Genomic DNA, 27,244 nt, shown 5'->3' on the forward strand with positions numbered 1-27,244 from the left:
GGCTTAATTGAACCGGACCGGTTCTCGGATCCGGACGAGACCCGCTTTCTGCAATCAATCACAGAATTTATCATGGAACATTAGTAAGTGATTATATAAGATCTTCAACCTCTATTACCTTTAATTTTAGCTTCTAAATGTCTCTGTATATTTTTTTAATTTTAGCTTACAAAGGTCTCTGTATTATTTAAAAAATAAATAAATGATAAAGACAGTTGAGTACACGTAGAGTAACAACAACGAGATATTGAGTCTATTTAGATTAACAATAATAAGATAAGGGAGCAATTGTATGATTAATCAGTTATGGTTAAAAAAATAATATGATTACTTATTTGATGTGACATATTCTGATACTATGCACGTGATAATAGTCAGCGACTACATCGACATCAATGAAGAAGCTCTGATGTGGTACATTATGACAATGTGACACCTCAGACTACTTAGATGGGACGCCTCCTCCTGTGTTGTCAGGCGTCATATAAGACGACATCGCATAGTACATTGTCACTCTAAAAAGTTTGGAATGACATTGTGTGGCGCAAATTCATACAAATCGGTCGACGTTTGCACGAGAGGTACAAGTCGGTCGCCTGAGGAGTCGATCGTCATTAACAGATCACGTACGATCGATCTTTATTTGTATGTATAAAAGCCGATAGTCAGAGGAAGGACCTCGAACACTTTAACTCCACTTAACCACACTCAACATTGACTTGACCTTCTGAGAACCGAGTTAAAATTTTTTTCTCTCAACTCTGGCCTTTGTGTAGGGACTCAATGGAAAACAAACAACAACCCATTAAGGGAGAGATCACACTTAGGTGACAGAGCTTCGACCCTACCTGACTTGACGTCGAGCTATTCTATTCAAGCTTCCACGTGGGCGATTGTATGCACTCGGAATTGGATCCGACCGTGTTGATGCCTCGGTCACGACATAAGATTCGCCAATTCTATTTTTAAGTTTAGTCATATATAATGTAGTATAAGTATCTTTAGAGTATGTAGTCATATATAATGTAATTAATCATCAAGATTTTCACTAGTTAAATTAGTTAATACCTTCGGTCTGTATAGATTATATTAAAATATTTTTATTTAAATTTTAGTTTTATCATAGATGCCTGATCAGAATTCACAACTTTAACCCCAAAAGAGAAGCATTATTAGCTCATTGTCGGCAGAGGCGGCGTTAGTCGAGTTCACGACGTTCGGCTCACCTGTCTGTGCCGCGACACCAAGCGGTGTAAGGGTGCTTCCAAATGGTTGATAGTGGGTCCACAGGTTGCTATGAACGCTGAAGATTTCCCGGCCCGGGTCAAGGTTCATCCGGGCCCGCACAGCGGAACGGAATCATTTCCTGTGATGACTACCTGACGGAGTCACAATAGCCGCACCCAGTTTAGAGACCGTTTTCACGTATCTTACGCGATTGATCGCCACCCCGCAGAGGGAAAAGAGGAGAGGGAGCGAGGAGATCCCCCATCTTGATCTTCTTGAGCGTGGTGTTCTTCGTCGAACTCCGCCTCTCCTTCGCACCAAGCCACCCCTACCGCCGCCTCAAGCTTCGCTCGCCGCGCCCGGCCACGACCGTCGCAGCATCCCCTTCGACGCCGTCATCGCTGACGTCAAGCGCCGCCGCGAGGACCGCCAGTGGGAGCGCGCCCATTTCTTCGTTGTCAAGATCGAGTTTTGGTTCCCTTTTCCTGAGCGTCATCCCTGTTAACTAGCTTTGACCTGTTCCCTGCGATGTGATATCCTTTCTGGATGTAGTTCATGGAATATTGACTGGGAACCGAAGCCTTTTGTTTGGAAACTCATTGTTTGGTGTTGCGAAAAGACAAACAATGAGGGCTTTTTTTTTTGGTTTAAGCTTAGGTGGAGCCTCAGATATTGGGATCCCTTGGGCACTGGTGGTTCAAGAAGACAGATGTGAGCAATCCAGCGCCTTGAAGATGGTGGGCTTACAGCTTCAGAGTAAGCAGCCTAGATCTTGAGTTTATGGTTTCCCTGCGAAGAATGTCAAAGTGAAAAGGATCTGGTTCCTCCATTGTGTAGTTTTTGACAAATTATTATTTTTTTATTATTTTTTTATCGTCATTAGGAATCAAGAGGTTTTAGGAACATAATTGAACACTCAAATTTATGGGCAAACTATCCCTTCACTGTATGGCACAAGGTCGGAAGACCCATACATGTAATCCTGTGTCACGTCTTGCATTTGATTGTTATATAGTTATAGAAGCTTAGTAATGCATATAGATAGAGATATGGGGCCTGGACTTTAGATCTAAACTGAATATATTGCTTTGCTGTCCTTTCATAATATATTTGCAGATGATAATTCAACTGATGATAAAGTGGGTTGGTGGAAAGAAGATCACTTCAATGCTTCTGAGGTGGGTGGCGATGATCATCTTAATTTTGCAGAGTTTAATGAGTCTGTTATTTTGCCAATTACCCTCTTGTACGACATTTCTTTTTACTGGTTCATTCTTCTTTTAAAGTATTTTTTGGCTGCAGTTTTCTCCATTCAGCAGACGCCAGCAATCCAAAACTGATCCACTGGTTGTCCAAGGAAGAAATTAGGTGCAAACACTTAGTTCACTAATTAAGTACAGCTATCTCTTGTTTGCTGATCATTCTTCTAGCTTGTTTTTCTGTTAATGCCTTATTGGGAAGATAAGCTGTATTTATAGAAATATCTATTCCTCTTATGAAGGTAGAAGCACTTGTGCTAATCTTAATCCTCTTATGCAGATGTTACTTTTTGCATAATGAGATATGGGCAGTTCAAAGATGATTATCCAGCACAAATAATTTCTTGAGTTCTTCTAGTTTAGCTTTTGAAGATAGATCTCTGTATTTATAGAAATATCTATTCCAATAATTTCATTCTCGATTTTATCCACGGGTGGAAAATTATACCATCTCTGTTGACATTCGTGCTTTACAATAGGTATTCTATGAAGCTAAAATTACCAAATTGCAAACGAAATATTGGAAATATTGATGTAATTATTGCCTGTAATGCAAAAATAGGTTATGCAGATGTGCTGGTTTTGCTTTTAGTCTGTTTTTCTGTGGGTCAACAGTGCACTCGAAGGAACGTAATAGTTGCTGGACCTAGGGAGTTGCAGAAGGATATGGAGGAAAGATGTGACTGTCGTAGGAACAATCAATCATAATATGAAAAACCCAAATAATTATAGTTGACTACTTGAAGCCTTTAGAATCTAATCTATATTCCTTATCTTATGGTATCTTTAACTTCTGTAGTATGAAATAGATTCTATATTAATTCATTATGGATATCCATCCATCTTTATTCTGGACTGCAGCGAGTTCTGCGTGTACAATGTCATGATCGACCAACAGTCTCCTCTTTTTTTCGTTGGCCTCACTGTTGTCCTGGAAAGTTCCTTTTTGAATCAAGATTATTTCAATATCAGAGAAGGTACAGGAAGGGCCTTTCACTTAAACTATTTTGCTTTGTCTCTGTTGTAGTATTCTCTTTAGTCTTCTATTTTTTTTTTTATGAATGTTCTTTTAACCCTCCAGAATCATTTTAAAGCGAGGAATTCTGGCTTCCGACAGGACTTCAACTGATCTTGCCTGTCTGGCTTCTAATGCAATCTATGATTGAATTCTGCAGATCCAGTAGATCTAAACCAATCCTGGACCTAAATTCGGCATTGATTTTAACTGACCTTAAGTCTTGTGAACCTTGCTATCAAATATTTCATGGATGGTTTCAGTACTAAGTTGTGTTCTGTATCCATTGATGGAAAAGGCTTGATGACCATTCTTGATAGTCACACATTTAATCACTAAAATCTTATAGGTTCGAGTTAGTAATTTAGTTTCATATGGGAAATATTTATTTGGCATATTTATTGCTAACATGCTTTAGTTTGATTTTTCAGGGAAGTGATAAAGAAAAAGATGGAAAGCTTAATTCTCAAGAATATTTTAATGGCTTATTGGACTTGATTAAGAGATATGATGATGTTTATAAGTTTACACGAACTGATACTTCAGCAGAGGCACCAGCTACAAAATTATTCTCACAACTCGACCACAGCAACAATGGGTATGTGCATTGGATTTATCTATGCTTTTGTAAATATAGGGCAGAAATTATTTGTAATTTTATTTATTTATTTACAGTTCTCAGAAGATGAGCTGATATCTGTAATTGGTGATCTACACCTGCCAGAGCATTACTTTGCAAAACAACAAGCTGATTGTGGTATCTCAGAGGTCTTTGTTGACTAGATTCTTAGAAATATTTTTATCTACTTCATGTATGCAAATAAGAATGCTCATAATGTGGATTTCTTGTTCAAGAGAATAATTGATAGTTGACTCTGATATGCCCCTTATATCATAGACATTTCCTTTTCATGAACAGAAAAGTTATCCTTATTCAGACTAAAAGAAGAGGACTAAAATTCTCTTTTCTAGCATGCTGTTTCGACTACTGGAAGCAGGTACAGGATTCTAGTAAAACAAATGCCAAAAAATGGCAAGTGTAATTATTATTCATGATCCAACAATTGTTACAGTAATTGTTCATGTATAGAACTCAGATGTTTTCGTTTCCTTTTAATTATACTGTTGCAGTTGGTAGTCTGTAAAAAGTTAAGATTCATCTTCCTTTCTTTCTGCATATGGCTCACTGGAGCGGTGTAGTTTTAGGCCTGTAATGCAAAAGGCTCTCATTTTTCATAATTGTCATGGACTTTTTTATCATGTCTCCTCCCTGAACTCTTCCTACATCGAGGAAAATTTTGATGAATGCACAGTTACATAAATTTAGGGCAGTAAGGTGATTTCTTATTTTAAGTTATCTCCCTTTCTTGGCTAAATTTGCTTCAGCTCAGAATTTGGCACTATCTTCATCAGGTTGATGTTTGATCGATAGCCAGTCATATAAATTTATCAGATATTTACATGCATGATAAGGACCATCATTTAAAACATCATGTGAAATAATGTTTTAGGAGAATGAAGAGGTGGTGAGCTTTTTCTTTTTTTTGTCATGTGTGGGTAGGGTTCTGTTGGGGAGGGGACCTCGATGCTGAGTATCTGTATCTCTGCAAGCATGAGGTGCATAGTTTGTTTCTCTTACCATTGTTTGTTTAGAAACCTCACAGATTTGTGCAATCGACTTCCTCAGTTATCCTCCAAACTATGTCGTGGAGGGGCACAAATAAATATTCCTAGTGGTGCACTTTACTGTCTCCTGTAAAGTTATTTGCTGAAGTGTAATCTCTTTGTGGTGGAGCTATTCATCCCCTGCTATTGATCATTTCAGCAAGGTTCTTTTGATGTTTTCCCGTTTTCCTCCCTACCCCGCAGTGTGTGTCTTGTTGAGTTGCTTTATGGTGAGACAAAGATTATAGCAACTCTAATTGCAGAATCTTGGCATGCTTGTAACATACAAGATCTGGGTTTTTTATCTTTAATGCATGCCATGAAACCATGTGGTTACTGTAATTTTCCAGATATATATAGGTAGAATGGTGACTTGAAAAGATGGGGAAGCTAAAATAAGATTTCACTTGGGCAATGGGAAGGTAGAATGAGAATTCTAGAAACTTGCTGGCTGTTTATTTTGGGCAATTTTATCCCATGATTTTATGACAAAATCCTTTTCAATTATATCATTAGCGTATTCAACAGTGCCATGACATTTCACGTGAGTTATCTTCTGCAAATCATGCATCCACTTATAACTATTTCCAGCTTGATTGCTAGAGCTCATGTCATTCATGCTGTGCTGAAATATACAATAGTAGTTCTTGGCAGTCTGCAGGCCAATACAGAAACAGATGGTCGCTTAAATTACAAGGAGGTGATCGAAAACCCTTTTGTATTTGTACACTGCTATTCCCAACGAGGATGATGATAATGAATTCCATAATGAGTTTCGCTAGTTTTCCAGGTATTTCATATTAATACTGATTCATGTAATGAGTACATTTCTAGTCTTTGTTTTGCAGGTTGGTAGTAAGTACCATAGGAACTTTCATAGATTTTTCTCTTTTTCTAAAAATCTTGATTTCAAGAAATCCAATTATGATGTGCCATTTGAATAGGTAAACCCAATTAGTGTCTTCACTAGTGTTTGGTATGCAATTTTAGTGACACACTTTCCTTTTGATTTGACAGGTTATGCTTCCTCAAAGTCCTGAAAGCAATAGCAGTCGATATCGATTTGCTTGATTTCTTGGATTTGCAGTTCACTGGAGACTCTTCTTCGAGTTAATGTACTTCCGGTATCTAATTGCATATGCACAATAGAACGACAGATAAATAATGCTATATTCAGGCGAAATTGATGAAGCTTCATCCGACTCGTACTCATACTTCTTATGGATTTGTACTGTGTAGAAACATGAAAACTGTGAGCAACTCTCATCGACTACACTGTGATGATAAAGCGGAAGAACATGAGGTACTGAAAGCATCATTAGCGTCGCCGTCTCATTGGTGCATCGAGATCCGTGCCGAGAGTAGATGATGCGTGGATGTCAGAACCTTTTTGCATGGGTTCGTGACGTCCCATCCCAAACGAACACCAAAGCCATGGGAATGATTTCACTGTTCGTCGTGATGATGGTTGCATACGGAAACAGGACACACACACGTCATGTTGATAGACCCAACGCAGCCATAGCTTTAGCCTTTGCCTGTGCCATCTTTCTACTATCCTCTTTCTTGTCCTCCACTGAGAGCCAAAGAGCACAGAAGGATGTATGGGATTGAGATAAGTTTTAGGCGAAAGGATTACAGAAGAAGAAGATGCAGCGGATGGATGAGTGAGGAGCGTGAAGGCAGCTGCATTCATTTTCCTTTACAACAGCCGAAGTGTGTACTACCGCTATATCAGATGGAACAGCAGCAGTACTTCGCCTCTTCACATGCCGCAAACATTTCTAGGGATTAGTAAAAGCTCGAAGACAAAGAATGCAATGGTAGCTTTTGCTTCTTGCAGTCTCAGCTAGCTTTTGTGTGTGCTGGTGCTGGTGCTTCTTATGCAAATTGTTTTCTCTGTCCGATCTTAATTGAGAAGCTTGAGATTGTAAGGTTGCACGACTGTGAAGGTGTTTTGTTTGACTATGTAGCAGATAACAATGCGTGATGGTCACATGGCTACAGAAAACGTGAATATATGCTCACCCACAAGAGCCCGACAGGAAACGGCCAAAGTTGTCAGAGTCCCATGCTGCAATTTCGAACCACTGCGCGTGAATTCTGAATCATGGATGTCAATGGCTTTTTCTTTGTTTTCATCTCAGCTGAGAGAAGATGGATAGCTATATCAGACATCCAAGCATGATTAATTCAATGTGATTCAAGTTGCAAAGAGAAATGTTCCTTCATAACCTACAGGACAACCTGAACTCATGCCCAAATGATAACACTCCCTGCTCAGCTCTTTCTCTGTATACGGACTCGGTCAAAGAGAAGAAGCTCACAAGAAAGCAAAGCATGGTGAGAGAGCGTGCAGTGCTCCACCGCCTCGTGGTACCTGCTGCTGCAATTCTTCTTCACACCTCGGCATCGGAAGCAGCAGCAACACGACCACCGCCCACGCACGGGTCGAGGTGACAGAAGCTCTAAAAAGACAGGAACAGTAGCCTCTTAGTTACAGATTCCTTCTCCCTCCCTCGCCATCCTCGGTGAAAGCTTTGACCTCCTCCCTTCACCCCTCCATTAATGCCTATGTCCCTCTGTGCCTGCATGTGTGCGTCTGCGTGGTTTAAGTACTGTCGTCTTCGTCGCTGGAGGCTGGTGACACATAAAGAACACGTCCTCTGATGTATATCGCCCCTCGTCTGCTTCTATGGAGGATGGAAAGCTATGCACTTCATCGATCTTTGCAATTTAACTCCAGAATATATTCGGAATCATAAATACCACCAACTGTTGTAGTCAGCAAAAATCGAGGAGAGTAAACTAATAGATGAATAATTCCATAAACATATCTTTCATGTAAAATTTTGCGTGCAAGGATTATATATATAAATGATCTCTTTGGTGATCCCATAAAAAAGACTAGTTAGGTTCCGAAATAAAGATCAAGGTTAACATGTTATACATTGCATGATGAAACATGTTCTGAAAGATCCACCCGATCGAAGCTTGAAAGTGAAAAGGGACTATCATTAATATATTATACACGATTCTACAGAGCTGTTTCTATTAAACTCTTCACCTCATCTTCATCACGAGAGAAAAGAAAGGAAGCCAAAGAATCGAAGTGTGACGTTTCCACAGTGTAGTAGAGATAGGTCCATTAAAGGACCGAATTGGCTAAGCAGCTTAATTATTAGGCACGTACAAAGAAACGAAACAGCTTAATTATCATGTTGCTTGCAATCAGCATTCGCCATGAACAAAGAAGAACCGAGTTGCAACCATCATCCATCACCTCGGTAATGCTTGATTGGCGTCTTCTGCAACCTCTACATTCGCACATACTCCATGGTCATAATGTTGGTGATCCACATACAAGGAATGCCTGCCACATCTGCATGAAATAAATGATATATAGGAACAAAATATGAATAGAAAATTTGGATCAAAGAAAAAGAAATCTCATGTTTACGCACCCTTCAATAAACTTGCAGCACCTGATTAGGATCTAAATGCTATCTATCATGTGAATCCTGCTCAATTAAATCTATGAAGATCGTATGATAATTTGTTGCTTAAGCATAATAAACATAATACCAAATGGCACCATTTTGGATAGTAGAATTTTATAGTACTTGTAGGGAAATAAAAGGTAAGTAAGAAGGTTGAGCATTTGGCCAAGTTAATGGTATTCCATCTAATTTTAAGGAACCTGCAGAAACTGCTACCATACACAGACAAAAAAAAGAGAAAGAATTGGAGGACAGTAATATTTTTGGTTAGAGAATGAATATATTTCTATCATTTTAGTTTACTACGAAACCATATGTAGCCGATTTGGTAGTGGACAAAGAACATGAAGCTAACACACAATTTCTTTGACCTATAGAAGTTAAGAGAAGAAGATAGCAGAAGCATACCAGACCTGCCAGAGTAGCTAACCATGCCACAGTTTCTTGCTTTGTTGCTGTTGCTGCTCGTAGGAGGAAGAGGAACACAAGCGAGGATCAAACCCAGTCAAGTTAAGGATGTCCTCCCTGTGGGGAAAGGCCTTCAGTCCCAAGAAATCTCTGGTCATCCCATCGTTCCCACCGCCTCCTTCCTCAGACTTTCCATGGCTTCTCGCGAAGCTCCCCATGGTATTTTTGGGTTCTCTCTTTGTCCCCAGCATTCCCCCTATAGTATCCCCAAACAACCCACCGAAACCTGGAGTTGAGGAGAGGGACGTTTTGATCACCATGTCTTGCATAAGAGGAGGAGGTGCTGATCTTTGTTCCAAGCCACCAGCACCCATGTCTTCGTGGGAAGACAAATCAAGTCCAACGCTGGAAGTGCTGCTGGCTACGACAGCAGAACTCGTAGTGTGAGCTGCCGTCAGACCCAGGTGCGAAGGTCTGCTCATGGTTGCACCCATCATAGCTGCTTTCTGGAGTAATGCAGTGGCTGACATGTGAGGAGAGGAAGCCGAGGGTTGGAAGAAGGGTGGAGGAACAGGAGGATGGGGGACTCCTAGGTTCTCACGAGGGCACTCCTGTTCGGACCTTGAGGAGTAGGCAGGTGAAGGAAGGAGGTCCAAGTGGTTCAGAGAGGCGGGTCCTTGGCAAGCTAGCCATGGTGGGAATTGTTGATGCTGGCGTTCTCTATTCGACGAGAGCTCTTGCTGTATCCCGTTGCCACCGATGATGCTGGCATTGGCCTCATTAGCACTCATCAGGTGAGTATACTGGCTCCGGACTAGTGTTTGCTGGAGAGGAGAGGACTGATAGGACGCCGCCGTAGGTTGAAGGAACAGAAGCGGGTGGTGATTGGGCGCTAAAGGGTTTGCTGCAATAGCCCTCGCGCTTTCTTCTGCCAATGCGTCGCAAAAGGCTCTGTGTGTGATAAAGCTATCCCTCCTGCATTCAGCAGCAGCAGCAGCGGAAGTGACAAACAAGAAAACACGGAAGCGCACGCGCAGACTGGGCAGCCATAATTCAGTAAAGCATACGAAACTCGAAGTGGAAACGAAGGAGAGGAGAAAGGAAATCAGTGAAAACAAGGATGATATCCGAATCCATGGGAATAATTTGCTGTCAAATTCTCCATCTCCTTTCCTCGTGGGTTTCTCTTCGTGGAAGTGCTATGCCTACCATTCAATAAACGCTAGATGTGATTCATGCCATGTTATTTTAATGGAGCCCGGTTCGAGCAGCGTTCTTCGTTTATATCGTGACCTGTGTCATCTGTAATTGGATCAATAGTTTAGTGGAGCAGCTTACCTCGAGAATAGGGTGCCACAATCGCATCTGTATTCCCTTGTGCCGCAGATCTTGGAGTGGGCTTTCCAGTCGGATTGAACAGCATACTTCTTGGAGCACTTCTCGCACTTCCACTTCTTCTCCCCATGCTTCCTGCTGAAGTGCTTCTTGATCCCAGTGAGGTCACCGAGTGCCCTAGAGGGGTCGTGGTGCACACAGGTCACCTCTGGGCATATGTACACCTTCTTCCTCACCTCCTTGCTGCTTCTTTGCTTCAGCTTCCATGGGAGGTTGTGGCCTCTCCGGTGGAGCTGCAGGTTCTGGTCCCTCTGGAACCCTTTGTTGCAGATCTCACACACGAACCTGTTGGTCGCCATCAGTGTCGTGGGGGACAACGCTATTACCTCAGCATCTGGGTCTGAGATGCAGAAAGAAAACCCCAAAAGAATTAGAGGCCCTCACCTCAACAACAGAAACAATGATTCAGAGGTGAAGACTCCTGATCTGATCGAACAAAACCTGGGTTTCCTGGGAGGTTCCTCCTTTTCTTCGTTGGATTAATCTGGGTTGGGGAGCTGGCGAATAAGGACTGGTGGTTGGAAGAGATCACGCTTGCTTCCCCAGAGGCAGAGGTAAGATTTGACATGTTCTCTTCCACCAGTTGCGGTCTCTGTATCATCGTCAGCCGAGTACAGTTGAGCGCATTCCTCTCCTCTCTTGGCTTACTTCTGAACCAGAGGAAAAGAATCAAACACTATCTAGGGCTGATGACACAACACCAATCAGTATGAAGAAAGCAAGCGAGCAGATCCATGTCTTGCTCATCTTCAAAAAGACAGCACCAAGGACTTCATGTCCTGACATGCATCTACAAGGGATATCCCACAAGAATATACATATAAAACTGAAGTGGTCCTTATATGCAACAAGAGAACTCCAGGAATTATGTGCTACCAACAATATCTTCAGACCTTGAGATCCAAACCAGGAAGCTAAAAGAACAAGGAGTAAAATAAGCCTTTGGTTACTACAAGAATAAAACTCCATCAACAGACCAATTCAAGTGGAAATGAGAAGAACTAAACTTTACCTCCGAAGAAGTACACAGAAGCACTTCAAACTCTCAAGAGAAGCGACGAACCCACCAAGATCCAGTAAAAAGCTCGAGCATAAAACCAGAATCCGACCGATCCAAAAGATCAAAACCTCCTACACCACAGCCTGGAAATCGAACCAAGATGGACAAAAAGCTAAGGCAAGTAGTCTAGAGTCTAGAGTTTAGAGAGAGAGAAAGAGAGAGAGAGAGAGCAATGAGGATGAGGAAGCGAGCAAATGTATCCTCCACCCATTCAGTGCCCACCCCATACGGCCAACACTGACGTTGCACTTGCTGTCTTTTCCGTTGTTCCCTACGCACACCTAAAAATTCCTTCCTCCCACTTAAGCTTGTATGTGCTGTAAAAAAAACTCCGGCCTTTTTCTCATCTCACATCAGCTACTATTATCGTTAGCGTCGTACCACTGGGAGAATATATATCACAGTGACACCCCTCGTACAGTGGAGCCTAAGTGCTTCTGTTCATCTATCATCTATCATCTATCGTCTGCATTACTCAGACAGGTACCTGTTAAAGTAATACCCCCACAAACTCCTCAAGCTGTAGTGGAGCCTAACAATTGTACGAGCTTTTACATGGTTATTAGATTAGTGGCAATAGCTTTGTCATAAAAGAGGAAAAGCAAGATAAAAGGAGGATGATTTCAAAAGAATGATGGGCTCCTGATTTTTCTGTCACTGGGAGAGGATTGGGAGTAGTGTGAGAAAGCAAGCACCAGCTTTTTATACTACGTTGGAATGATTGGATCATCTATTGAATGCACAGTTGACATATACTCATGTCTTCTCACTTTCCTCGAGGAAGACTATCCATCTAACACTCTTCTCAACCCCTCCTCACCCTTCCATCTCTTTGGTTGCTCGATTCCTAATAACCATTGACTTGTCGTACGTATACGGTATCATTATTCATAAAGGAAAGAAATTTTTTTTTTTTTTATATATTTATGTTGTGGAAATTAATATAAATGTTAGCTATTTAAAGTCACTTCCGAGAAGTGCATAATGAAACCTCCAATGAACGCAAGATGCATGTTTAAATAGAATGACAAAGAACAACAATTAATGCAACTCTAATGTTAATTCTTTAGTTATGTATTTGCTTTCCACACAAAACAAAAAAGAAGATTAATTTGCATAGATTTCTTTCCAACTTGTTCTTCTGTTCCTACTTGGATATCTGACTTGCTCTAAACTTCCTACACCTTTTACTCGACATCCAAAATATCAATTCAAGACTGCCCGTCCATCTGCTCTGGTCATTAATCTATATTATGGATTAGGTGGTGGTGGTGATGGTCGAACCACATTTTGCAGTATGATCTCTTAGTTGGAAACTCTTGCAAAGACAACATTACCTTCGACAGGTAAAGGAGGGAGCTCTCCTATGCCTAATTCATCTGTTGCCCTCCATTTTCTCTCGACTTTATCATTTGATCTTCTTCGCTATTTTTCTTATACTGGTTTTGGGTTCTCTTGCAACCCACCATCTTCCATGTTCGTGTGTCTCTCTAGCTGAACTACAAACCTTTCACTACAAGAAAGTAAAAGGAAAGCAACTGAGTCGACGACCATGTGCTTGACCGGATCAAATGCCTAAAATAAATAGTAGGAACGACAGCAGCTCTTCGATCTCCTTGTAATCCAAGAAAAGGATTTGAGTATCTTATGCATTCATTTGTCATTTTCTGCCGCTTTCTTCTTTGCTTTCCTATATTCTAACGCCAACTGATGCCTCGCCAAAGGCCCTCACAGCTCACCGGAATCCTTTCTTAAATGCCCTACATAATTCACCTCCATGATATATAAATGTTGTTCAAGGCTTTCGGCCAAAATCATTCAGGTGATGCAGGAAAGAGACAAGTGAGTACTATAGTTTGGGACGTGTAGCTTGTTGGAATCCAAGGATGGGAAACATGTTCCCATTAAAATTAATGTTTTCTTCGTCAGGGATGCGATCAGCAATAATTAAAGGAAAAGCTCCTCTTGAAACGTAAATATTTGTCGTGTCCAGTTAATGGTTGGAAATGTTTGGCATGCGTATGGAAACATGTACAAAGCCAATGATTATCTATATACATGTATTTATAAGTAATAGGAAAAAAATGTGCGACTTTCGTGTAAAAGCTCTGGTTTTTTTTTTTTTCTCATCCTATAATCTTATATATACTTCACGTCATTGTTTGCCGCTTTCACAGTGGCCATAAAGGCACTATCACCATCCTTGTTGCCTCCACCTCACTTATGGAGGCCTTACTATCATCTTTGCGGGGCCTCACGAGGCCCTTGTTGTCGTTCTCATCACTATGTCATCATTCATTAAGGTTTATCATTGTCCTTATCACTTTCGCCCCACCCTTAAAATCCTCGAAGTCCTCATCATCTCATCGTTGTCCTTGCAGGCCTCGCGAGAGCCCTTATCGTCATCCTCGCTATCTCGCTTTCGTCGCACCCCTCGCTCTTTACTACTTTCGCCCACTTGTTTTCATCTTTCGTCGTCACTTTCACCACATTGTCACAAGTAAACTAATTTTGTCGAAATCATATGGCACCCTTGTATGTTTGTTTGCAAAAGGTCAGCCTCCCCAAAACCTTTTATAATCCCCTAAAGACTTACAAAAGAGATGATATGTCAGAAGAAGTATTTAACTTGGGATCCTACGAACAATCATTTCAGCAAATACTTGATAGATAATATAAATTAAAAACTTAGAATTCGCAAGCTCTGAACGATACAAAAGGTCCAAGGTGGCCTGCCACGACCAAAAGTCCCCATAAGTGTCCACATACTACTGTTGTGAAATACGGTAGTGAACCAGTCCTAAACATTATCCCAAAAGCGCATCATTGTTTCTTAGTGTAGTTTCTTAGTGTTGTACTGGCTGATACTATGCACTACTCTACGAAGCTAGAAAACTCACAAAATGACTGCCTATATGATTTGTTTTTCGATAGTTTTGCTTCTACATGATAACCGCATATAATCTGCATTTATAAACTTGAAACGGTCACAAAAGACAATCAAAATATGATTGTCAAATCTATTATAAGCTCTTTACATACAGACTTTATGAACAAAATCAAAAGACAAAAACATACACAAGCATTATATCGAACATTTTATTTATAACTTTATCCGTGATAATACAGAACTTCTCCTACCTTCACCCCTACATGGCCACCCGTGCCTCTTTCACTTGTTGTTTTGCTCCTCAATTGAGCAATAACCAGAGATGAAAACAATTGAGAGCGAGGAGAAAGACAAAAGCATCAAGGTAGGTCGAACAAGAGCGATGGACGATAACAAGTGACATTTGCAGGATAAAAAATAGGGACATCATCCAAAAAATAATAATAACAGATGGGAAAAGCCTAGAAAGAAAGAGAAACTTTTTCTTGAAAATAATCCCAAAAAAAATCGATTGATGCTGTCAATATAAAAAGGTTCACACATACGTTAAATTTCTTCATCATAAATTATGTCATCTAAAGTGAATTTTGATAAACAAAAAAATTCTGACAATTTTAGTTTCTAAATGTATCTTAGTTTTGCCTTACCCATTTCCCTATTTTTGCTGATCCTTTGATAAACAAGTCTAGTTTCCCATTTCGCCTCAAAATAAAGTATCAAAATCTATTTCGTCTTTTAAATCGAATAAACGAAAGAATTCTGACATAGCGTAGTACTACTTTCAATGACTATGAAAGCGAGTATCATAAAGATTGTGTGATGATAGCTTTCTTCTGTCGTATAAAACGAGGCAATGAAGCTTTCTTTCATGCAAAGTTTCCTGACCTCACGGGTAAGCTTGCGTGTCTTCGAAAGTGTACATATGAGAACCATATGAACGTAGAATTCACTTGTCTATTAAAGAGAAGTAAAACCTAAGTTTAACATGGAAAAATAATAATAATTAAAACAAGATTAGTGAATCTAATGAGTCGAACTTGTTCGTCAGGATTAGTGAATCAAATCTGAACTCGATCCTAAAGCTCCATGTGTAAATAAGCCATCCATTGGCACCTTGTTCCTGGCCTTGTGATACGGGTGGAAGGGCATGAAACAGCTTTAATAGGATAGGATCATATCTGGCAGTCCCACGTGATAGAATAATCACTTGTACATATCAGTGTCAAATGCTTTGGATATACATAAGGATCAACTACAATAGCCATCTTCCAAATAAGAGGAGTTCATACATCAAGAAGAACAAAACGCAGATGGAACATGTTAATTTGACTTAATGCAGACAACAACCATGCCTACTTTGTCACAAAGAAAATTGATAAGAGATTAGTTCCTCAGGAACAGAGTTTATGCAGTCGCTTTACAAACATACGCCTTTCACTAAGAACCAGAATGAAACAAAATTGTAGCTATATGTACATACCTCGATTATTTCCATAGAGGTATTAGACTCGATACGGATATCGATGTGATCCAGAAGCTAGCCTATGAATCATCTACTTGGAGAACATGGTCAGATTGAATTAGTGGAGAAGAAAAATCAAGAGGCAAAATGTTGCAAAGCAGAACAAATTCTACCGACTATGTCTCGTCATATGTTATGACTGAGTTTGGATGCTCAATGATGAGACTTTCCTCTGAAACTTCTCTCTCAGCTGCCTGATCTTGGCATCCACTCTTGCTGAAAAACCAATATCAGTCTTCTGCCTCGCTTTGGATCTCTCCCTCTTCCACATATGTTGGTCCTCTACATCCTTCTTAAAGTATTTGATCTCCTGGATCACATGGTGATCGAGTGGATTTATAGCTCTCTGAAAGGAGATGTGTGCCAGATAGGGAATATTGCAGGCAAGAGTGACCAGAAGTGTTGCAGCCCAATACATGGGGGCGGGGCCAAGGGCTTCCAAAAGTATCTGGTAGCCATTTCCAGAGATCAGCGATGATGACATTCCATAGGCGACCAGAAAGAGGTACCATGTCGCAACGCTACCCCACACAAAGAGGTGTTGGATCCATGTGAAGTGGCTCATTGTTAGGGCAATTTGCAAGTTCACAGCCCAAATAATGCAGGTGAACATGGCCGTTCCAACAGCAGCCATGTCAGCTGTCTGACCCTCCGCACGGAATGCCTGATTGTAGAAAATGTGAATGTTAAGGAAATATATCGCGATGGATGAGTAGAGACCATTGCCCATCCAACCAAAAATCCTATACCAATCAAAGAAAAGGTTCCTTGGCCCTTGCTGGTACAGTGCTGGAAACTGCAGTAAGGAACACAGCTATGAAAAGGAAAACGTTTGAAGTTGAAAATGGATGTGCATTACAAGAAATTTAAAACTAATTATCATAAAAGAGTGTGACAACGGACAAAGATGACAGAAACAGTTCTTTTTTGGACATCAGAACCTAATGATTTGAATGTCAATCATGCATACATCCCTTACAGCACAATATAACGAGCATACCTGTAAGCAAACTTCTGAAGAAACATCTTGTTCAAAGACTCCCAATGATATCACCGGCAAAGAGGTTAGAATGACATTGAATAGTAGCATGTACCAGTCATCATACACTGATTGACCAGAGAAGCCAGTATATGCCTCAAAATAGAAAATTGTGAGGCCAAAGGCTATGTTCTTATAGAAGAAGTAACATATCTGAATGCAGTACAACAGAATTGATTCAGATAATAACTCATGAATGCAAAGCACACAAGAAAAAACAACCTGAAAATGTTATCAGTGCTCACCATCTGAGCTATCCTCTTATAGCACCAGTGGCCATGGACAACAAGAAGCCGTTCAAGGAAACGAAATTGCGAAATGGAGAAATCACTAGCCATTACAGCCTGCACAAGGTCAACAATTATAATCTTGTTAATGAGTTGTGCCAATGCTTGCTCACTTTAGATGATTCTGGGTTTCAGTTCGCATTTGAAATACGGAACCACACAAGCATTTTTTTGTATAACACCACCAACCTGCATTCCTTCCACCCCGCTAATCCCAACACCAATGTCAGCCTCTTGAATCATGCCCACATCATTTGCACCATCACCTATTGCCAAAGTGGTTTTACCTGTACCTTCTTTCACCAACCGAGTTACCTAAACCAAGAGATAAACATCACTAACTGAACTAGTATTTTCATTAAACACTATTATTTAACAAAGATCAAAATGATCAATGCACAAGAGAGATCAAATGCTACCAATGCTTTCTGTTTTGGTGAGACCCGGCAGCATATGACGGAAGCACAGTTAACTGCTAGACTCAGAAATTGATTCTTTAGATCATCATCCAAAGCATAAGTTAAAGTTTTACCATCAATTATTAAAGCAAATGCTGCATTAGGATCCTTCTCTAGCTTGATCATTTGAGAGGCATTAGTTATTTGCATCAAGATATTCTCCTTTGCAGCCTGAGCAGTTAATAAACATACATATAAAGTTGAGAGAAATCAACAATCTGAGAGAACACCCTGGACAGTAATGGGAAAAATATAGAATGAGAAATGGCATACCTTTTTTATGTCTTGTGACAATATGTCACTGGTCTCCATGGATAAACAGATCTGTTTCATGCCTTGCCTAAGCAAACTACAAGCAAATCTGCAATAAAAATTGGAGCTTTATTGCAGACTAAGGAAAGAAATTGACACCATTTCTAGTAATAACTTTCCTTATGTGTGAATTACTAGAGATGCATACCCTATATTGATGGCAGTCTCCATCTTATCACCTGTAAGAACCCAGATCTTGAGACCAGCTTGTGCTAGTTTATCTATGCATTGAGGAACCTGTAGGAGAGGGTGCATATGTTCAAAGAGCTTGAGCTTAAACAAGTTAATAAAAATAAATCACACAGCTTACTCCTTTCTGTAATTTGTCTTCTACGGCAGTTGCACCAATAAGAATCAGATCCCTCTCAATCATGTCAGCGATGCGCTCAAGTTCAGCTTCTCTATCAGGCCCAATTGTAGTTTTTGCTTTAAGGAACTCAGCGTTCCAAGCAGAGTACTCAGACTCTCCAAGTACCCGGTAAGCCAGAGCCAAAGTCCGCAAGCCTGCTTCCCCATATTCATTTAAATGTTTAATTGTATCTCTCTCATATACTCTTCCATTTCTTGACAGTCTATCCAAAATGATGCTGCCCGATATAAAAAAGAAGTAATTTATTTAGGCACCAAAATTGTGAATCCTGAAGATAAAAATTTGATAAATATGCATTGTGATATGTGTAATATTGTTTTACAACATAAGCAGATAATTGAACTTAGAAGAATAGGTAGCATTCCATGGACCCCCCCCCACCCCCCCCCAAAAAAAAAAAAAAAACAAGGGTGTGTGCCAACATTACGAGTTACTCCATTGTACCTGTCAGCACCTTTGCATAAAAGAAGAATCTGGCCAGTGTCATCACGCACAATTACTGACATCCTCTTCCTTCTGCTGTTAAACTCCAATAAGTTCAGAACCTTGAACTCCCTAAAAGGAAAGGAAAGGAAAAAAATAGGAAAAGAATTCTCAGATTTAGATTGCAGGAATAACCAAGGGAGACAAACAATAAACTTGTTAAACCATAAAGATTCAGCTAAAACCTTTCTAAAGGATCCTCAGAAGCAGAATATCTCTCCCTGACAAAGACACTTGATTGAGTCCTCTTAGAGAATTCGAACCCAAATTGTCTGGCTGCCATAAGGAAAGCTCCTTCATCTGGTGATTCCACCTCATATGTGAATCCACCAGTTTTTTCATTTGGCTCAGGTATTGCTGTGTGACAAAGAGCAAGTGTCCTGAAGAATAAAAGAATGATACCCGCATTAGGCTCATTTGTCCAGTTTCCTTGCATGAGGCGGTCATCCTCAAAGCTGAAACCTCTTGTTGCAGGCTTTTGTGGCTTCTCAACCATGGAAGTATTCCCATCTTCCAATTCAATCTCTGATGAGCCAAAACCACTCCTACTGTTCTCCCAAAAATCATGAGTGCTGCTATGCTGCTCGGATGTACCTGATGCTTCTGATGCGAAATGCTTGGCAGCAGCAATTTCCACTTCACTTGAATCAACACCATATGAAACTCCAGCAATGGAACACTTCAAAAAATCCATTTGGTTGCATGTTAAGGTGCCAGTTTTATCTGATAATATTGTGTCAACTTGGCCAAGCTCCTCATTCAAATTTGATGTCCGTGCTTGTGCCGGATTCCCTGTCTCCCCATCACGCATGTGAAGATCTTGGTTTATGAATGTCGCTTGCAAGACCTTGACTACCTCAATGGAAACATAGAGGGAAATAGGTATCAGGTACCCATAAAGAATAAGAGCAGTGACAAGATGGAAGAAGCCAGATAAAGCAGGCTCTGAAGCATTATAGATGTACGAGGTCTTATTTGGTTGCATGTACCACCAGTGTGGCATCCCAAACTTCGTCATAACAGCATAACCTACTGAGCTGATCAATGAAATCAACATGAGAAAGGTAAATAGAATGTATATAATCTTATCCATCTTCTTCTCGATTTTACTTCTCTTAGATGATGACTGAGTTGCATTCTGCATGACTTTGCTGTCATGACCAGTGAAGATAACCACTCCATAGACATATGCAGTATTCCTAAGCTTTGAATCTCTGAGAAGTATCTGACTTGGGTCAAGTGCATAAACCTGCTGCTCATACTCAAAGTTACCCATGAAAGTGTAGAGACTAGGATTGGGGTCCTCACACCGAATGGTTGCTGTGAAGTTGCTGAAAGCTGCATCATCGTCCAATGGTAAAGTGACTTCCAAAGATCTCTTGACCTTCAAATAGGTTTCTCCATCCAAATTCATGGTCTCGACATAGCATATGCCATCCGCATAACTTGAGGACAAAAGAAGCAAGTCAGCAGGAAAGAATTGATCTTTTTCAACCTTCACAATATCTCCAACACGAATCTTCTGCCAGTGTCTGTAACCAAAGTGACCTTCTCCCCTGTGGACACTAACCTTACGGCTATTAACCTTCACGTCCTGCATGAACCTCCGCCAATCTTCCAATGCCTCCTTAGCCATACTGAGACCAACAACAAATGCCAGGGGGGCAATCATGCTCACAGCCGAGAAGGGGGTGACAGGGGTGAGGGAGAGCAAAGCAGCAAGGAGAAAGTATAGATTGGCGACACGGCGGAATTGTTCGAAAATAGCTTTCGGGAGGAAAGTGACGATGTTGTACTTGGTGGTGCTGATGTAGTTGGTAGGATATTTGAGGGGCTTCTTGCGGTGTGATCCGGGCTGGTTGCAATGGACGATGCGGGAGTATCCAGGACCCTGCAGGGAGTGGCGATGCTCATTGTCTAATAACACGGTAGGACGGAGACAAGCAAAAGTGTAGAGCTTGCTCCATCGGAGTCGCTCCTGATTCCTTCCTCCCCGTGCCATCTCCTCTTCTTGTTAGGGTTTCCACAGCTCAAATCAAACACAACTGTTCCGCGTCATTTGGATTTTTTTTTGTAAACCTTTTTTTCCCCTTCAACTCCAACGACAATGAACTGTGCTTCACTTTGCAAAGTGACTTGGGCAATCAAGAACATAAACTACGATGCTGTTGTGATGGATTTCGGAGGCTCATCCGACAGTTTTCAGTAAAGCGAAGGAAAACCTTGAGATACAAATCCATTCACAAATTAACGCTCAGGCAAGCTGACAAAGAAGGTCACTAATGGTGGAGATAACGAGCCAAATCTTTTCAGACAAAGGCAATCTCACGCGAAGGCTTCCAGGAAAGCCGATGTTCTTTCATACAAATTCGGGCTCAAAAATTAGAGAAATAAGAGAATAAACCAAACATTGCAGCTCGATTTTGAAGATGCGAGGACTTCGCAGAAATGCAACAGATTTAGTTCACCGCCTATCGATTAGGTCGGCGATAAGATTTAAAAGCCGCTCTGCATCAGGGGTTTCCCATTAAACTCACCAAGGAAGAAAAGTCAAAATAATGTTCAAGAACCAAATCAGGACCACATCGAAAGAAACCGATCGAAAGCATACGGATTCAGCTCGGCGGAAAGGGAGAGAAAAACGCACCTGGAGTCAAGCGCAAACCCCGGAAAAGTAACGGCTTTGTCAAAAGGATCGTTCACGTCAACAATGGCGAGAGGGAGAAAGAGGTAGAGATCGGAGGCGAGGGTTCGCTCGCACACCCTCAAAGCGCACGCACGCGAAGACGAAGAAGACGAAGGCGAAAACCAGAGAATTCACGGCCTACGTGATCATCCGTTAATTCTTCGGTCTTCTCGCTATTTGATGGCGGAAAATAAACAAACCCACGAAGTCGAGAGAAAAAAAACCCTAATTAAGCTTAACTGGGGAAGCAATCGGGTTTTAATCGACCGAATAAGATATATTTTACGCCGGGTGAGCTAAAGGCAGCGAAGCCCTCTTTCGGCTTTTCGAGCGGACTTCAGCTGTCGAATCCCATCCAGGATCCAGGGTTTCCGACTCCTACCACAGCGATGGTACGATAAAAACATTCCTTCCGTTCCACGTGTCTGCTTTCTATTGGATGTTCGTCGTGACGATGCCCCGTAGTCCGCGGCCGTGTGGAGCGAACTGGATTCTCCGTCCATGTGTACTTCACGTCCGTCAAGTCGTGGTGCTTTGTGATGCACGTGGAAATCTGGTCTTCGATGTGATTAAATAGAGTTCTAATTTTACAACATTATCATAAAAAAATAAACACATTTCGCCTTTTCTTCTTCACTATTTCATTAATTTAATTAAAGCAACCAAAAAAAAGAAAGTACGGACAAACAATTGTTTTGTGATTAATCAAAAATAATAATTCCTATCGTAATTTAGATCGGACAAAATCCTAACAGTCAAATTATGGATAAAAGGGGATTAAAGCAAAAAAAGAAAAGCAGAAATCACATGCTTCCATTGACAGGACTGGTAGTTTTGGGTTGGTGGCTGAAAGTGTTAGGCCAACTGCTCTCCAAACAAACAATGTGATTTGTACCAAATCAATTGCTAATTGGAATTTAGATATTATAATATACATACATATATATATATATATTGTATTATTAATTATATTCTAATAGTAGAGGAAACATCGTTGATCACACAAATGAGCATGATCCTTAATCAATCATTGCAAAGCCATGTACGTAACCCCCAGGGAAGTTGGTCATATAATGAATGCATTCCCCACATGTCAACATCGTAGAGCACGCTCCAATAGTTAATCCACCTTGGAGAGGAGAGCAAACTATGTTGGCAGGTTAGGTTGGTGATTGTGCCCTTAGTGACGCCTTCTGTTCGCTTTAAAGGTGATGGCAAAAGGACTTGCGCCAGCATAAATTACCTCAAGTATGTATGATGGGCCATGTGAAATGACATCCCAACTTTGATCAATATGATGTCCAGCCAATTCCTATCTTCTTCCTATTTCATTTTTTATCTACAGCAGAGAATTGACATTTTCACATAGTGAGGCTATGATGGACACAGTGATTTCCATCGTTCCTATGACCAATCTAATGACATGAGAGGTTCGCAACTCTCCACTACCTACCTTGTTACTCGTGTCTTTTCGCTTTGCAGATTCCCCAATCCATCTTGTAAACAGTGGAAAGGATCGCAGAAGCAACATGCACAGTAGCAACGCGTCAGCTGCAAGCCCTGTGTTTCCCAAAGGCCGCCTATCTGTCTTGGTTTGCTTGGAACGAAGAAAGCGAATGATCCCACCGGGGAACATCATCATCATTGCAAGCTTAAACATATATGTACGAGAGAGAGCACTCACGCATCCGAAGAAGCTTTCCTGTGGTTGGTTCTCTTCTTTAGTGATACCGAAGTCCTCTCTTTCTCATGTGACTACTGTTGCACTCGAGAGAGCTTCATGTCATTAAAGATGGAACAACGGAGAAGACGATGCATTTAGTGATCCACATTGGCTTGTCAGATATTAAATGTCGAACTGCGATTGCTGACACTGGAGGTGTTTCCCCTACGGTCTTTGCTCTACAGCAAGCACATGCATGCAATTACAACAGCTGAAGCTGAGGTAGAATGAAGGGATATCAGACGTATCAGTAAATATCGACTCTCATCAAACACATCCAAATGTCGAGCACAAATATGCTTCTTTTAGTGGTCATATAATTTGCATAGAGATCTTTGCAGAAAGAAGCGGGTTGGGTTGGGCCTGTCCCCATAGATACATTGCCGGAACAGTTCATTCCATCAATGTGAGTCGATTCTGCCATAGTCCATCTACTCCATTGATGAGTCTCTTGCAAGCATTCCCGTGACTGATTCTTCGGTGCTAGAAATCACGTAGGGCCATTGTTGCTACTTAGTGAGTTGCCATTTCTGGTTTCATGTAAGCCTTTTGAGTTGTATAGTTCCATCATAGTCATCCCATTGTCTTCTTGGAGGGACCAAACATCATTGCGACATATATAGACTGCAAGAAACTTTAAGCACCTCCAACTTAAGTCATTTTTTTTTTCTTGTTTAGGTAATGGACCTGCTGCTTAATGGAGAACCACCACATCTAAAAGAAGCCGAGAGAATCAAACAAAAGGCACTGGAAAAAAATTGAATACATACTCTATAAATAATACAATCATGATGGTTTAGAATATCACTGACGAGACAACTTATTCCATCTTCTAGACAAATTTGAGATGGTCTATGGGAAAGAGAAGGATAATTACTAAACAAGAATGGTGTACGTATCAGCTGATGCGTACAGACTGATCCACTGATCTTCCTCGACTATGTCTAATCTTATCTTAATAATAAATAGGATATATATTAACATCTTTAGATGATGCAATGCATTAGTCTTCCGTTATCATCTAAAAAACGCAAAACTAATCGAGTGAGAAGATTTTATGAACGATGATTCAATTACTGGCTATAAAATGCCAGCCATTTTTTTTTCTACTACTGAGTGTACTGACGATTTGTTCTATTAATATTTGGAGGCGTGAAGAAGGGTTGCTTTGGGCTTAAGCAAAGGATACAGATACGTAAGTTGGCCAATATGACCTTTAACTCAGAAAGCTCCTTTTTCTTTTCGAAGGAAAAATTACTGAATCACCTTTGGCACAAAACCAAGAAAAAGAACTACAATCTAACTTACAATTACAGGTTAATAATACATGGGTAAGTTGGCATGAAGGTGAAGATGTTGAGCATATCTCAAGTTACTACAGCTCCATTTTGTAGAGATTAGTCATTTTCCACTCAAAAACATCTAGATTGAAGAATCAAAGAATAAACGTGAAAAGCAAATGGAAACTTCGAGTTTACCTAAATAATTCAAACACAACTAGACAACTAGAGCGACCTTGGTCGATGGATTAAGATATTGCCAAAAAAGATAACATGCCCAATCTTGTTGAGAAATCGAGATGGCTCACAAATTTGTCCATTTACTTTAGTAAGTACTATTTAAGCAAATTGATTGAAAGTAATAATTCCTTTCTTTCGACGAGTTACATTAAACACTCAAACCTCTACTTTAAATCTCATTTATCAAGGTTAATTATAAATATTCTCAATAATTAGCTATATTTTTATATTTTGATATTTACATTTTTTTAAGTTATCCCTATATAAGGTTAAAAAGATAATTTTATAAGATTAAAAAAAATTATTAAAAAACGTAGTTAAATGTTTCACTTAAATATAAAAATTTTAATATAATTTTAAAAAGATAGGAATCGATGGTAAGAATAACTAACTAATTACAGCAAATAATTTATAATTAACTCAATTTATCATTAAGCAAACTCTATAGAAATGCCATTTACATGAAAATTTCATGTCGATGAATATTCCAGTCACACTTGTGATGAGGGATTATGTTGGATTCACTATAATATATATCCAATCACAGTTGAGAGAGAGAGAGATAGATAGAGGGAGGGGGAGGCGTAATAAACTATGCCAAGACGTAACTCGAATTTAGTGCTCGTCTAATTGCATCAGATGCCTAATCATTCATTAGGTGTCTTAAATTATTATGTCCCTTTACTAACACATGCAATTCTAGGCTCAAAAGGCAGGTAAAATGGATGGCAGCTATGGCCAATAGAAGCACATGCAACTGGAGGCCAGTGTGCGGCCAACAAGGTCAGAGATCTTTATGTGTGTCCCAAGAGATGACAGCTTCATTTGGAGAGATCAGCTCTGTAGGAATCTAAATCAATGAGTATCTCGGAGAATGACGCCACGACTAACCTAAAACTTGTCTGAAAACTTAAGCAGATAGATCTGACAAATCTGTAGTTATGTGTGTCTATGGAGCCAACCAACCAAGGTACATCTAATTCCCCAAACCCCGAAGCAGGTGGGACGCTCAGAAGGGAGGACGGACGTCCACAGAAAGCCATAGCACACCCCCGCCTTGTAGGTACAAGGCAACAGCAGCAGGTCAACACCACCATTTAATATGTGACTTAAACAAAACTCCTCATCTCAGAGCTCTTCGAATCCCAGCCCATCATTTCCTCTATAAACAAGTCAATAATTGCACCAACTCATCCGAATAGTTTATTGTCATCCCCTTCGTTGACGTAAACTTCCTCTGTCACTCTTCCGTCTTTTCGCCCGTCCGACGCAACGACGTGACATGACGCTTCCTGCATTATTTCTCCACCCAGTTCATCCTAGCATTGTTTATTCCGACCAATCATTCAGACGCCCATGGAGATCGCAGCAAAATAAGACAAATAAAAGCAGTGGAAGGAAGTGTTAGAGCACAGAAGAAAGACAAACAGCGCACACAGTTCCATCCGCTCGCCATTATACAGTAGAAGCAAGAAAACAGTACTTTTCTTCTTCTCTTTTTGGTTTCCTCCTCCCTTGACCTTGATATGGTCCCTATATACAGTAGGGGACCCCTCCCCATGGGAATAGCTTGAAGAACTCTTCCTCGATGGCCAAATTCTTTTGGAAAGTTACACGGGAAAGACGGGAAGAAGGGAAGAGATAAGGGTCAAACTACTACATTACCCTTGGTGCGGATGCCGCCGGCAGTGGGGCCTGGACACGCGTCAGCTGCGGAGAGCGCCGGCCTCACGGAGCATGGGGACGAGATGGTCGCGGAGGTGGAGACCCACGAGGTCCTCGAGCCCGCCCACGGCAACGCCACCGACGAAGAGGGTGGGAAGCCCGCCACCCCCGGCAGCGGCGGCGGCCTTCTCCTCGTCGGCCTCCTCCAACTCGATCGCCGCCGGGTGGGCGCCCACGGCCGCCAGAAGCCGCTTCATGACGTGGCTCATGCAGCATCCTCGCCGGCTGAAGATGACGGCGGGGTTCTCCTGGATAAGGCGCCCCACCCGCTCCTCCGGCGCCTCCTCCGCCCCGTCGATTGACAGCGCTGCCGCCCCCATCAGATCGCCTCCCTGCTCCGCCGAAAACCCCACTCCCCTTTTAGTTTATCGTCCTCAGCGATCGATGAGTCGATCGACATGAAGACACGGAGGGATGGTATTTATAGCGCATCCCATCCCAACCCCCAAAGAGAACACCCCGTGAGAGCGGGTCACATGGGGTGACGTCATCACGCGCCATCGTCGTCAGTATACTACCACAGTGTACACGATGTACCATCAGCTGACGTCACGGTCCCATGCGGACTCGTGAATGATGGTGGTCGCAGCCATGCGAAATCTTGTGGGTCCCCACCCATCTTCGTAACGCGTGGCAGGCTCTCCCACCGTCGGTAGTGCACGACGCGTTGCCACGCGCGACGTCATTCGGGCGGAGATAA

The 27,244-nt window shown here is 41.2% G+C and overlaps 3 protein-coding genes and 1 long non-coding RNA gene across 14 annotated transcripts; 1 reads left to right on the forward strand and 3 right to left on the reverse strand.

Annotated features, from left to right (window-relative positions):
* Nucleotides 1–1,417: 1,417 nt before the first annotated feature.
* Nucleotides 1,418–7,836, forward strand: LOC135643275 (uncharacterized). 10 transcript variants are annotated; one of them, XR_010498194.1, is made up of 8 exons: nt 1,418–1,983; nt 2,344–2,405; nt 2,530–2,595; nt 3,933–4,099; nt 4,177–4,269; nt 4,421–4,499; nt 5,808–5,956; nt 6,184–6,374. It is a non-coding gene; the product is annotated as an uncharacterized LOC135643275 (long non-coding RNA). The 10 variants fall into 10 exon arrangements; XR_010498196.1 differs by having other exon boundaries at nt 5,821–5,956; XR_010498189.1 differs by adding an exon at nt 6,406–7,836 and having other exon boundaries at nt 4,177–5,956; nt 6,184–6,290.
* Nucleotides 7,837–8,160: 324 nt separating this feature from the next.
* Nucleotides 8,161–11,734, reverse strand: LOC135583557 (protein indeterminate-domain 7-like). 2 transcript variants are annotated; one of them, XM_065160037.1, is made up of 5 exons: nt 11,482–11,734; nt 10,911–11,119; nt 10,413–10,809; nt 9,080–10,049; nt 8,161–8,548 (listed from the first exon to the last, which is right to left on the reverse strand). In XM_065160037.1, the coding sequence occupies exons 2-4, from the start codon at nt 11,068–11,070 to the stop codon at nt 9,092–9,094; spliced, it is 1,515 nt and encodes a 504-aa protein (XP_065016109.1). In that variant the 5' UTR covers nt 11,071–11,119; nt 11,482–11,734; the 3' UTR covers nt 8,161–8,548; nt 9,080–9,091. The 2 variants fall into 2 exon arrangements, with proteins under 2 accessions (XP_065016109.1, XP_065016108.1); XM_065160036.1 differs by having other exon boundaries at nt 9,075–10,049.
* Nucleotides 11,735–15,661: 3,927 nt separating this feature from the next.
* On the reverse strand, nt 15,662–21,831 carry LOC135643569 (probable phospholipid-transporting ATPase 4). Its single transcript, XM_065160679.1, has 11 exons — nt 21,538–21,831; nt 19,076–21,398; nt 18,852–18,962; nt 18,348–18,624; nt 18,186–18,274; nt 17,999–18,086; nt 17,687–17,896; nt 17,457–17,582; nt 17,226–17,324; nt 16,942–17,133; nt 15,662–16,737 (listed from the first exon to the last, which is right to left on the reverse strand). Exons 2-11 carry the CDS (start codon nt 20,890–20,892, stop codon nt 16,075–16,077), a joined length of 3,672 nt encoding a protein of 1,223 aa, XP_065016751.1. The 5' UTR covers nt 20,893–21,398; nt 21,538–21,831; the 3' UTR covers nt 15,662–16,074.
* Nucleotides 21,832–26,237: 4,406 nt separating this feature from the next.
* Nucleotides 26,238–26,932, reverse strand: LOC103991586 (monothiol glutaredoxin-S2). Its single transcript, XM_009411084.3, has one exon. The coding sequence runs from the start codon at nt 26,862–26,864 to the stop codon at nt 26,526–26,528; it is 339 nt and encodes a 112-aa protein (XP_009409359.2). The 5' UTR covers nt 26,865–26,932; the 3' UTR covers nt 26,238–26,525.
* Between the last annotated feature and the right edge of the window lie 312 nt (nt 26,933–27,244).

Source organism: Musa acuminata, chromosome BXJ3-7 (genome assembly GCF_036884655.1).
Source record: "Musa acuminata AAA Group cultivar baxijiao chromosome BXJ3-7, Cavendish_Baxijiao_AAA, whole genome shotgun sequence".
In the NCBI taxonomy this organism is placed as follows: Eukaryota; Viridiplantae; Streptophyta; class Magnoliopsida; order Zingiberales; family Musaceae; genus Musa; species Musa acuminata.

Excerpts from the sequence above, each read along its gene's own strand:
- LOC135583557 (XM_065160037.1), bottom strand. The coding sequence starts at position 11,070 with ATGATACAGAGACCGCAACTGGTGGAAGAGAACATGTCAAATCTTACC. Across the intron at positions 10,810-10,910 it reads GAACCTCCCAGGAAACCCAG|ACCCAGATGCTGAGGTAATA; the intron begins GTTTTGTTCGAT and ends TCTGCATCTCAG. Across the intron at positions 10,050-10,412 it reads TGTGGCACCCTATTCTCGAG|GAGGGATAGCTTTATCACAC; the intron begins GTAAGCTGCTCC and ends TGCTGAATGCAG.
- LOC135643569 (XM_065160679.1), bottom strand. The coding sequence starts at position 20,892 with ATGGCACGGGGAGGAAGGAATCAGGAGCGACTCCGATGGAGCAAGCTC. Across the intron at positions 18,275-18,347 it reads AAGACAAATTACAGAAAGGA|GTTCCTCAATGCATAGATAA; the intron begins GTAAGCTGTGTG and ends CCTCTCCTACAG. Across the intron at positions 17,583-17,686 it reads CACCAAAACAGAAAGCATTG|GTAACTCGGTTGGTGAAAGA; the intron begins GTAGCATTTGAT and ends CTCTTGGTTTAG.
- LOC103991586 (XM_009411084.3), bottom strand. The coding sequence starts at position 26,864 with ATGGGGGCGGCAGCGCTGTCAATCGACGGGGCGGAGGAGGCGCCGGAG.